Genomic DNA, 13381 nt, shown 5'->3' with positions numbered 1-13381 from the left:
ACAGTTTGTGCGGAGATGTTCTGATTTAGAATAGATGAAGCAGAGTCTCTTTTTCTTAATCTCTCTGTTATGCACTCTGTTCACAGGAGCTTGTGAAGCTCTTTCTCTCTACTCAGCAGTCAGATGCAAATCTCTCTATATCTTATCATCTTTTTCTGATAAATCTGTCCTCTGTTGTTCTGACTCTCACAGAGCCAGTCAATGATCTGCTCTTCACAGGTCTGTGGCTCTCACAGTGATTCATAAGTGATGAATGAGAGTCATCAGTTTCTTCAGGGTCAAGAGCTTAGAGTCTTGCTCAATGAGCTTGTTCTACATGTCTTTATTCAGTCTCTTTGTGAATATTATCATTCAGGTCTTGTTTCAGAGCCCTGTTTTCACAGGTCTCAATTCATATTACAATTTCATGAAGCACTGTGAGTAGTCTTCATCAGATTTCTCATCTCTTTTTCTAATATTGATGATCACAGCCCAGATGTTCTCTGTTCAGCTCACAGAGTTTCTCAACTTATTCTCTAGATAGATCTTGAGAACAGATCATCAGAATCTCTCATGATCATTCTCTAGATAATTCAGCCAGTTCTTGACTTCAGTGTAATAGAGGCCTGTCATCATGTAGATGACAGCTTCTTCATCTTTCATATCACACAGCTGGGCTTGTGAGTCAATTTCAAATACAAACTTGTAAAAGCTTTTATAGATTGTGATTTGATAGATGGCCTTAAGTGATTGCAGCTTGAGGAAGTTTCTTTTCAGTTTGCAGGTGTCTCTGAAGATCATGTCTAGAGACTTGATTTAAGAGTGTTTACAGGCAGTAAGCATTTCTTGTAGAAAAATAGCTTGATCTCACAGAAGATGCTCAAGAATGTTCTTCACTGAGATTGATTTATTCATGAGTTCAGAGGGTTTCTCTGTCACAGATGCAGAGAATGATGTTCTGTGAGTGATTGATAAGTTCTCTGAGACTTCTTTCACAGAGGTTATTCATGGTTCAGATGACTGCTTCTGAGTGCCTGCAGTAGGGTTCACAGAGATTGAAGCATATGAGTTTCTAGTTCTTTCAGTCATAATGAGTGATTGCTGACTGACTGAGCTTGAAATGTAAGAATAAGTGCTCACAGTAATTATTCAGGTGTTTGCAGCTTGATGTGATATGTACTGTTAACTACTAGAAGTGTTCATGATAGAAAGATAAATGTAGAAATCAAGTGTATAATAGTATTCAAGCTGAGTTATAAATAGTATTCACAAACTCCAGTCTATATAGTTGTGTGTAGCCAAGGGCCGCTAGCCCTATTGATTACACGAGAGATAGGAATAGGGGTAAAGGATCCGCGAGGAGCGGGATTTCTTACAGCTTTATTAGTCAGTAAAAAGTGATTAGAAGAGTTATAGAAATATCTATAAAAAGCTCAGCAGTAGTCAGACATTATTTATAAAGATATTAAAATTAAAAAATTTTTTATTCTTAAGAAGTTCTTGAACTAATATACAGATATTATCAGAAATACTCTCTCTCTGTTATCTAAGTAAAAATACTTTATAAATAAATGAGAATACTCATAGTTTATAAAAATAAAAGCTGTTATAAAAAAAGAAAAAAGAAGATAAGATTTTATAAACAGATCTGAAATATTTATACTACTTTAGAGAGATTTATTTATACTGTAAGTAATTTTATAAAACAGTTAGATTACTCTAATAAATAAAGAGTAATTATAAATTATAGATCTGAATCTTTCTATATAACTATAAAGAGTGATTATAGATTATAAATATCTTAATACTATAATTCTACAGAGTTGATAAAAGAATGAAAAATTCCTCACAATTCTATAGTATTAAAGAATGATAATTTATAAGAATGAGTAAAAGATTAACTTATAAATACTTCTCTTTGATAAGAGTAATCTTATAGAGAGTAATTTATCTATGAGATGAATCTATGTAGTAATTATATAAGAATCTTATAAAAATAATTAAGAGTTAACTGAAACTCTTCTATATAAAAGATGTGAGATGAATCTGTGTAATAGTTAGAGAAGAATCTGTAGATTATAAAGAATCTTATAGAATAAGAAACTGAGTGATAGACTCTTTTCTCTTTATAATAGTAAGAAATTTTTCCTCACTGAGATTTTTTTATAAATATAAAGAATTTTTAGTAAGTATCACTGCAGTGCTGAGCTGATTCTATGAAGTTACTTAGTGAAAGACTTCACAGATGAAGTCTTAGAGAGAGAGAGATATATAAGAAATTCTGCTTCTTACAGATTCTTTATCTCTATTTCTATCTCTTATATAATTAATAGAGTTAGTGACTCTTGACTATACATAACTATATAGACTGAAGTTTATGAATACTATTTATAACTTAGCTTGAATACTATTATATATTTAATCTCTACATTTTATCTTTCTACTGTGAATACTTCTAGTAGTTAACAGCACATATCACATCAAGCTGCAAACACCTGAATAATCACCTGCGAGCACTTATTCTTACACAGTGTCAAGAAACATTCTAGAAGTGTGCTCTAGAAGTCTCTTAAGCTCTAGAACTGAGTTCACTGAGAGAAGTCTCTATGAGAAGTCACTGAAAGAAGTCACTGAGAGAAGTACTGTACTCTGTGATAGCTAATCTGAGAGAGAGTGTTGAGAGTCCTGTAATTGATCAGCCCTTCTACCAGCAGTGCGCTGATGATGATTGAGCTCTTTTACCCCAGTAGCCTACAGATATAAGGCTAACGTGATGATGAAGCGCTAATTATTATAACTAACTGAATAAGAAAGGCTGTACAGCACTAATTACATGTATATACTATGTATGAATTCATGCGGAAACATTGCATGTATGGATCCACCTGTGTGATAGTGATATTAATTAAAAACACCACTGAACACTAATTTACATGATGTTAAACCATATAAGGAAGGCCATTACTGTGAAAGGTGCTTGCAGAATCCCTCTAATAATAATAAAATAAGATGATTTTAACACCTGATAGATGTATCAAATGAAGCAGTAGTTAAAATAATGATTATATTGACAAGGAATTCTGAATTGGCAGTGTTCATGTGCAAAACAGGCCTCATAACCTAACCTGTGAACGGTGTAAAGCTTGCTTGAATGAAAAGGTTGCTAGCTAGTGGGAAGTTATTTGAAGTTATTTGGTGGAAGGATTAATAAGCCAGGACATGTGACCTGACAGATAAATCTTGGTTTAATCAATGTATAAAACATTAGTATTTCATATAAACAAATTGATCTATGAATTTTTCAAAGTTGATTATTTTTCATGACTTTTGGTGTAAAGATGAGGCGGGTGTGGATTTTGAGATCTCTGGGGGAGGGAGCGGGGCGGGGGTGGGGTATTGAAGTAGAGTGGAGGTTGCTGTGGGTCGCTTCCTCCTGGTCAATATGATGTTGCAAGATCTATGAAGATGATTAGCTTCTGTTGGTGACCAAGCTAAATTACTATGGTAATATGAAGGAGGATTGATCAAGTTCTCTGAACATTAGGCGCGAATAGAACATTGAGGTGAAAAATAACTACATAGGTAAACACAAAAGCCTGCATTTGGTGGAGCATGAAGGATGTTAATTATGTTAAGTAACATATCTCACCAAAATCATAGTGATATATCTACATGAAAAATGTGATGTGCTGTATGTAAAATTTGTATATAAGAAAGCTAACTATCCCCAAGCTCTATAAACATCCTTTTCAAGACTACTGTACAGACATCAAAGGTTGGTCATTATTCGGAAAACAGCTTTCATAACTGAAAAGAAAACAGGAAGAGAAAATTATGTCCCATCTGCATCTCACCTCTCCAAAAACATCAGCACCCGCTTCCAAAACCTGTTCCTGTGATCGATCATCGGTAAATGTCCCGCGCCCCCAATAACCGCCCACTCAACGACCTTCTCTCCGATCTCACCCTCGCCACGGTCTCCCCTATTCCCCATTTTCCCTCTCCTTCTCAAATCCCCTCACAACCTCATCCACATAACATCCGGTAACTCCCCATCCGCTCCCCCAGCCACAAACATCACCCTCTCCACAGCCCCCGCAGCCCCCGCAACGCGCGCCAACAAGGGCCTCAAATCAAACGACCGATCTCTCAACGCATTGCAACACGCTATAAACTCTTCCCGCGTCGTCGTCCGCAATCAGCGCACTCAGCCCTACGTCCACGTCCATGTCCATACAAATTCCAGCTCCGCCACTCCGCGCCAAACCACCTCTCCATCGTCCTCTCCGTCAGAATCCAAATCGCATCAGCATTGATCCGCGCAATCTCAACAAGGGGCGCATACTAGTCCTCCATGCCGGCGTTTATGGGTGCGCAGAGTGGCACGCTGCAGACGACTAGACGCTGGATGAGGCCTGGGTGTGCGGTGGCCAGGTAGAGGCGCGTGGCGGCGCCGAGAGAGACGCCGATGTGGGCGTGGAGGGTTGGGAGGATGGGATCCCAGAGGGTGAGGTTTGTGAGGAAAGGGTTAGACAGGAGGAGGACCGGCCCGTTATGCGGGTTGGCAGTTGTCACCCATTGGTGGTGTTTTATATCTGTGCACGGCTATCATGACGTTATCCGTTGGAAGTGTATGATAGCCTACTTAAACTTTCGTGGATTTTACCCCGCATAGCTTGACATTTCCACAATGAAATACCGTGAAAACGGCATTTTTTTTCCTTGACAGACAGGATATTTTCAGAAGCAAGTTTTTATATGCGGTTCGCTTGAGACAACGGTCTGGTGTTTTGTTGTTTAGGAGTCAGTCCACGTACATGTACGAGAGGCAAATGATGATAGAAGTAGATTTGTAGTTTAATAGGGTTCACCGTAAACAAAGACACTAAAATAGCGCGGGTGCCGGAGCTTTTTTTTCCATCTTTGATGTCCGAAAGTGTGTGTTTAATTTGGCATATTTTTCCCTTGTGGCGCTTTTCTGCCCCTGTGTTCAGTAGTTGTTGGTGTCTGATACTAAAAACCGACACTCAGCTGATCAGTGAAATTTAATTGAACTTTATGACGCAAGAAATGGTCTATCGAAAAGAATAAGATAAAATCAAATATAAATCACAGCTGTTGTTGCTTTCCAGGCTACGCTGCGATACAGAAGTATTTTCGGGCGCAGGACGGATTGCAAAGTATTTGGAACTGTGGGGACGAGGCCTCGGGCGTTTTTCCTGGTTATGCTTTCTTTCGGCACGAGAAAACCAAGTCCCCGAAAGCCGGGAGTGAGTGAAACATTCTTCACAGTCGCCCAATGGGTGGATCAGCAGTTTCTGACGCTGAAAAAAGGCTGGGGACGAGTTATGTGTGGAGGCTTGCGGGCAAGCCCCAAAACGTTTCCACAACGTATAGCATGATTGAAACATGTCGAATAAACACTCCGTGGAATCTTGCTGTGCGTCGAATACCAGCAAGCGACAATGTCCTCCAGCCAGAAGAGCGCTGTGTCGGAAGTGCCGTACAAGTGTCTTGGCCATTCCTTCACATCTACGAGCTCCGTAATTTCAGCACCGCGGGCTAGATCAGAGTGGCGCAGGCTTCTGCTTTGTTTGTTTCGCCCGACCCGGATTATCTAATCAAACTATCCTGGCCTTGAGCATTGGCGGGAGGGGCAATCAACCAATCATCGGTGACTAACCCGCGATGTTATGGAGCCTTTGGAACCCTCAGCCAATCGACAGCGTGGACATCCGTTTAGTGGTCTTGGCACACCGTTATTTGGGCCCACTTAACCCTTTTCTGACTTCCGGGCTAAATCCGCGCTAAGCCAGTCTAATTGAGGCTAACTCCTGCTTTTCAATTCAATTCTTCCTCGAACAGTTCTTCTTCAGCCCAACCTTCACCAATAACACTGTGGAACGACGACGAGGACGAGGGCACGATAACGACCGCAACACGCTTCCTCTGTGTGTCTACAGCAGACAATTGTCTCTCCTTTCGATTTTTAGAATTCTCTCTTCAGTGCTCTCGTCACTTCTCCCCGTCTCTGGAGTTTCTCTTCTTCGCCTTGCCCCTGTGGCAGGATGATTTGCATTGAGGAATAAGAAGCCGAAGCGTGGTTTGCCTGGGATAACCCAATTAGAATATTAAATATTAAATATAAGCCTGTCGTTTGCCGCAAAACACACAAAAGACTTTTCCTTTCCGCCCCAGATTTCGAACTGACAGCAAACGCTTCTGTCTGCATTTGTGGTGTGATCAGCGGACTTTTGTCAACGACAACGTTGTTCGCACTCTGATATTTGTCTCGTTCTTTTCAAACCCAGCTTATCTGTTAATCAGGTGGATGCAACACCTATCATCGGTAGTACCCTCCTAAAGTCGCGTTTTCGTCACGCCATTTGGGGTTTGTTTATGTTCGCTGACCGCGATGCGTGGGCCTTACAGTCATTCGTTTCTCCAAAGGGCCTTGCGCTCATTTTTCCAATCCACATGCAACTTCGTCAGTCTGATGACTGACGTCCATTCTTTCATTCAATAACTTTGACGATACTATCCTGTCGCGGCCCTCTCATTTCGTTCCTCCAGCCGACCGCCATCCACTCCTTCCTGTTTTTTCTAGTCCGCTTAGACGATTTGCTCGCCCCAACGCGAAATAGTAAATACAGGCACGCGAATTCAATTACGTCTTGCTTGAAGCAATCCATTCGCTCTCGTTTCCCTTTTCTTGTATCCCTTTAGCCAGGCCGATACATCACGCATTGCTTCAATCGGATATATTATCTCACGCTCCCTTATACCGCATTCAATGCGCAATCTTGTCCAGGAAGACTGAGATCAGCTCATTTCCCATCGTTCACTTTACACGACTTAGCCATCTCGTCACAGGGAGTCGGTACATAGATCCACCTTCGTTTCTTGGACGCGACCCTAGGCGGTCCTAGCTGTTTTTTTAGGATTGATCACTTTTCTTCACTATTACTTTTTATTGCCCACTTGTGGGATACCATTTTGGACTGGCTTCCTTCCTGCGGCCCATTACTTTGCTTAGCGACAATTAATGCGCATATCTTGAACGACGGTTATTTCACTCGTTGATTCTTTTACTAAACGAAAAAACGGAGAAACCGAGAACCGGACGAATTTGGAAAGGGATAAAGAAAAAAGGATTTTTTTTTCGGCAGGTTAGCGTAGGGGAGAGCTAGGAGCTTCAAGCTCACAGATATGGGTCATCATGGGAGGAGACGCTGGAGGCACAATGGTGCACATCTGAAAGTCAGGTCGGCTTTGGGTGCAGGAAATGCACTTGTTGGGGCAGCTGTCGGACACAAAGACGGACCCAGGGGCGATAGGGAAGCTACGTTGGAGCCATATGAGAACATTGATGAAATCACTGCCGCGGTTGTGAAAGTTGACGAAAGAGGACGTTTTCTGGGGCGTTCGAATCTAAACGATTTACGAGCACGTCAAGCCCAAGGAGGCTCTGGAAATGCAGATGTTGTTGTTTCAACTATACTTCACGTTGTTCTCGAGAATGGATCTACGGTTGGGAAGTTCACAGTCCCTACGTTACCCGCGACTATATCGAACTCCGATCTAGGACAAGTCACCATTCTCGCAGAGACCAATTCCCCAAGCGTTGTGCCCACCGCTCCACCTAACAATGCCCCAATCGGCCCTACTCCCCCGCCTGCAACTTCTGAGCCTAATTCTAGTGTTCCTGGAAACGGAGCAACCCCGCAGCCTACCCCCAGTGATCCTCCTGTTAATTCCCCAACGGATCCTACCTCATCTATTCCCGATTCTAGCACCCCATCTTCCGACTTGCCCACATCAACTACCGATATGTCGCTCTCGGGTTCTACCTCTACCTTTACCTCTAGCCCAGTGGCGGATTTCCCGGCGCCTTCTCCCTCATCAGTATCATCAACATCCATTACTGAGAATGTCACGCGACCCACCTTCATTGTATTGCCTATTTCAACTAGCACTACCTCGTCGGTATCGATACCACCTGGAGCCCACATCGGGCTTTTACCATCGGAGTCATCGCAACCGCTGTTGCCAAGCACAACGTCCAGTTTTTCTGATACATTCCTACCAATCTTACCATCGTCATCCGCTTTATTGGTTTCGACATCATCGACATACCCATCATTATCAATTACTAGCAGCACGGCGTCAACCTCATCGAGTTCTGCGGCAAGCTCAAAATCTGCTCTAAAGACTACTACTTATGCCGGTGGTTTTCGCGGCGGCCGTGAAGGAGGCGGTGGAGGCGGGGGCGGAGACCCAACTGCCACCACCAGCCCAGGTGGTATGCCTACTTTTGCAGGCGGTAGTCCTGCTGATGCATCCAGCTCTTCCAACGTCCCGACAAGTAAAGTTGTTGGTGGTGTGGTTGGTGGGGTTGCCGGCATCGTTCTACTCATAGCAGTGGCCCTCCTACTTCTGCGAAACCGGAAACGAAAAACTGATCCTTCCGGCGGGCTCACGGCAGAGGACCAAGGAACAGCTGCAATATTACATACAGGTGTGGAAGGACTGATGTCGGAGCGCTCTGTTAGCGGAGGAAGTACTTTAGGCGCCGCAGCTCTCTTCAGCAAATGGAGAAATTCCCACCAATCCACCAGGAGTTTCGAACCACCACCTAGCAGCGAACGAGGGTTTCAGAAAGTCTCAGGGAGGAAAATCACATCAGTGCTAGAATCTGGTGGTGATGGATATGACGACCCTTTCGGCGTTAATGGAGAGAAACTCTATTACGAGACGACCTCTGCTGCTGGTGCTGTGGCTAAAGAGACCGGTTCGCGGACAACGAGCTCCCATTTTATCCCTCCGTCTTCCTCAAGCTTTCAACCCCGACCAACCCTCTCTCGCATCCGGATATCGCGAAGTGCGTCACCGATTGCACAAGCACTCCACACCCCGCCACTCGGCCGACCACCCTCTCAAGAGAGTGACTCTTCCGCACATGTCGTTTTCCGTCCGTCACCCGCGCGAACCCCGCTAACCAGTTCAGCGGATGTCACCACAACGACGACACTGAGTGCCCCTGGCTCAATTGCTCTGCACCCCCCGCCACATCAGTCGCTACCACGATTACCTGTCCATCGACGGGTTTCTGTCCAAGATGCGATAGGAAGGAGTATAGCTAGTTCCGATGGTAGTCGTACTAGTCGATTTACTGAGGCGATTTAATCAAAACAACGAATGGATTTTCTTCCAAGGATATATTTATGTTATCTCTTAATTTTTTTACATCTCAATTTATATCTGAGATGGCAATATATGTTAATTTCGGTTGGGTGTTATGATAATATATGTACTAAACTAGGCAGAGGTGCTTTCAAGAGTAAAATAAGACTCGCACTAATGTATCATCTGCCCGCTTCATCATCCCCTTGAGCTAAAGTTCCTTTGAGTATTTTCTTGACGTCGCCAAATTAATGTCCGAATTACCTGTTTTTTTCTCGGCCACGCCTGATGTATGCTCGGTTTTGTTTTCCATCCGCTAAACCGTCTCATTTACCCTACCCTACCCTATCTACCTTGCCTCAAATCTATATTAATGTCATTTGTCTTTCAATTTCCTAGATATATATACATCACCTGCATGTCTATACATACCGTCATGTTTTCATTTTTCGCCCTTTCGATATATACCCCGTTGTTTTCCGTTATCCCTTACCCATTACCCATTACCCCTAACACCCCAACCCCTAACCTTTATATGATGCGCCACGCTGCGTTTAAAGTCACTATCTCCCTATGTCCCATCTATCCTATCCATCACTGATAGTCATTTTAGTTAGGAGTATAAATGTGGGAGAAGAGCATTGATCGATTGATTGGTTGATGAATGAATGAATGGATAGATAGATGGAAGAACTATTTGACGCCATGTATAGAGTGAAAATACATATGAATATTATGTCAGGTCACATGTTCTGGCTTATTAATCCTTCCACCATATAACTTCTCACAAGCTAGTAACCTTTTCAATCAAGCAAGCTTTACACCTTCCACAGGTTATAAGGCCTGCTTTGTGCACAAACACAGTCAATTCAGGATTTCTTATGAATATAATCATTATTTTAACTACTCTTTCATTTAAATAAGTCTATCAGATGTTAAAATCATCTTATTTTATTTATACTGATATATTTGAGAGTTTAATAATTAATAATACTATCTCTTACTTAGAACAAGCTTGCAGAAAATATATTATATTGTAAAAAAGTAAAAAAGAAAACATCTGATTAAAGCTTATAGTAATAAGAATTTAATAAAAGAAAACAAGTACTCTGTATAATATTCAATATAATAAATTTATTATAATCTTGCTTTTATATCTGTTTATAATTTTATATTCTATTCACTAAGTTAGTTACTATTAATAATAATTCTTCATACTCAAGCTTTAGTAGTGAATATTTTTCTGAAGTATTTAAAGGCTTTATTACTAAATTATATTTTTTTAAAACACTCTTTTAATACAAAGCTGATTTGAATACAGCTTCTGATATAGTCAGGTTAATCTTTCAATTTACTTAATTTATTTAACAGTTTGACAAAGCTAGTTTATATTATGATAAAAAAGCTAAATACTAAGATGTTTTTCTTTCAGATAAAGTTATATTTAATCAGCAAATGCAACATTTTACAATAATATTTAAAATATAATAGAAAGAGATATAAAGCCTTAATAAGAAAATAGAAAAGTTTAAAGATTAAATTATAATTAAAAAAACTCTGTTAATATAAAGACACTGTTAATTAACTTCAAAATATTAATAATAATACTTTTATCACTTTTACAGTGTATACACTCACATGAGATTTCAATCTTAGTAAAAAGTTAAAGTATAATTTTGATAATTCAGATAATCATTCTTATAAAACAATGTTTTAATTTAAGAAAAATGTCAAAAATACTGTGAAATTGAATAGTTTAGTTAATATATACAACTGTATTATCTGAAGCATTTTCATTAAATTAAAACTAGTTAATACACAGTGTTAAAAGATAATAGAGAAATAGCAGATTTAAAACTTTTTCAAAATGTTAAATTAGTACTTTTTTAAAACATCAGAAACTGATAATTTTATACATTTATTTCACACTTATTGAGTACTGATGTAGCGGGCTACGCCCAATTGATAGACTATTTTATTACACTTCATAGATTCCTGCTGAAAGCTCCGATTCTCAGTTATCAATTCTCAGTCAAAGAACTCACAGAGTTTCTATTCTTTCATCTCAAAGTTCTATCTTATACATATATAAATATCTGCTTCAATCACTGCTTCTTGCACTTTCTCTTTTGTTTTTCTTTTCTAATATTTTTCACTTTTGTATTATAAGACCTATAAAGATCATACTGATCTATTCAGTATAGATCTCTTACACTTGAAAAATGTTGATTATCTTCATATTAGAAATGATTACTCATTGAGAAGATATCTGAACATATAATAATATATAACAAATAGAGAAATAAACAATCAAATAAGCAAACACTGAGTCTCTAGATAGAAGCTTACTTATCAGTCACTCTGACTCTGCAATAAAGATCTTATGAAGAAAATAAGATCTTATAAGAGAATGTCAGTGAAAGACCTGAGAGTTCTAATATTTTAGATATATAGAATATTCATACAATTACACTTCTTCTGATAGCATAGATATTACACATTTGATAAATAATATGTCTACTAATAATACAGGAGAACTCTTGAATGTGAGTATAGATACAGTATCACAGTAACTCTGAGTAATATTGAAATTATCTCAGCAATAGATAGCTGATATGCGTGTAACTTAATAATACTAATATGAGGAAATTCAATGATTATCTCAACTAGAAACTTCTGTATAAGCAATTTCAACACTGACTGAATCAGATACAAATATGATACAAGTACTGAAGAAATATCTAGACACTTTTATATATTTCAATACTTCTGATCTCACTCTCTATTCATTATAAAGATTGGAAATGCTTATGAAACTAAGTGTAGATGAAGATGTTATCAGTTCATTAACTAATCAAGATTGATATATCAATGATTGATTGAAAGATCACATAACACAGAAGTTTTATTCATGAATGAAGACATGCAAATTAGCATTATATATGTCTGATAACATTATCAGATATCTTGATATTCTGTTCAGAGATACTGCTACACAGTAGAAAGCATTAGATTGATTAAAGAGTGCTTAACAGAGAAATACTTCTCTTACTACATTTATTTCTGACTTTGATATCAAGATTCTAGAAGCAGGTAATCAATCTTGAGAGAATTGAATGAAGATTAGCACACTTAAGAAGACACTAACTTTTGAACTTCTATAGATTCTTATAAGTGTAGATGAAGATCAGACTTATGAAGACTTCTGCATGTGATTTGAAAGAATGTACGACCGCCGGATAATAACGCCGCTGCTTCTGAACATGCTTACAAATGTAAAGAGGCTCTAGCGGCCACTAATTAATTTAGATAATGTATATAAGAAGCCGGTGTACGCCTGTAATCATACACTGACTCAAGCAACCTTTGAATCACATCTGATAGCATGTCTAAAAACTGGTGAGAAGCACAGACTTCTTCAGAGTGTGATAATTTCATCTATAAAGTGATTTATAGTTATTATATCAGTGTGGTTCTAAAACATCTCAAAAGATAGCATATAAAGAAGTGATGAGTAGAAGAGTGTTCAATTAATACTGCTCTTCTTGTTGAGAGAAAACTTCACACTCAGACAAATATCACATATATAAATAAATGAGATCTGAGAAAGAGAATACAAGCAGTGAACTAGATTCAAAGAAGATCACTCTCTACTTAGAAGAATAAAAGAAGGATGATTATCACTGAAGTTATACAATGATAATAGAAAACAGAAATCAGATATCATATAACAATATAATTATATAACAATATAACAATATAATGATGTAATAATAGACATTATATAATCAACAAGAAATCACTGAAATGAATATCTTGACTAGTTAATATAAACACTCTTCTCTGCTATCTGAACTGAAAGATATACAGAATCTTTCAGAGAATTTACTAAAAGCAGTAAGAAAAGCAGCTGAGATCACTGAACTGAAAGTGAAACTTCATATATATACAAGAATTCTAAACAAGATTGAGGTCTTGTATACATGGTAACAGACTGAGATGAAAGCTAAGCAATAATTGATATTTATCATGAATTAAGCATTCACTATGAAGAGCTTCACTGATGTAATTATCATTATTAATAAGAATAGGAAAAACCAGGTCATAGACCTGCAACAGGAGATTGAACATTTATACAGACAGATAATCACACTAAATCTGAAGATTTCATCATGATCATTCACAATCTCTTCAGAAGTATACACATCATCAGAGACTG

The 13381-nt window shown here is 38.9% G+C and overlaps 2 protein-coding genes across 2 annotated transcripts; one reads left to right on the top strand and one right to left on the bottom strand.

Annotated features, from left to right (window-relative positions):
• Nucleotides 1-540: 540 nt before the first annotated feature.
• Nucleotides 541-780, bottom strand: BDBG_16684 (uncharacterized protein; the record flags this gene model as incomplete). Its single annotated transcript, XM_031724578.1, has 1 exon — nt 541-780. One exon carries the CDS (start codon nt 778-780, stop codon nt 541-543), a length of 240 nt encoding a protein of 79 aa, XP_031577374.1.
• Nucleotides 781-7188: 6408 nt separating this feature from the next.
• Nucleotides 7189-9165, top strand: BDBG_02895 (uncharacterized protein; the record flags this gene model as incomplete). Its single annotated transcript, XM_002626672.1, has 1 exon — nt 7189-9165. One exon carries the CDS (start codon nt 7189-7191, stop codon nt 9163-9165), a length of 1977 nt encoding a protein of 658 aa, XP_002626718.1.
• Nucleotides 9166-13381: the final 4216 nt, after the last annotated feature.

Source organism: Blastomyces gilchristii, assembly GCF_000003855.2.
Source record: "Blastomyces gilchristii SLH14081 genomic scaffold supercont1.4, whole genome shotgun sequence".
Classification (NCBI taxonomy): Eukaryota; Fungi; Ascomycota; class Eurotiomycetes; order Onygenales; family Ajellomycetaceae; genus Blastomyces; species Blastomyces gilchristii.
Note: the sequence above shows the minus strand (reverse complement) of the source record. Positions and strands in the feature narration are given on the sequence as shown.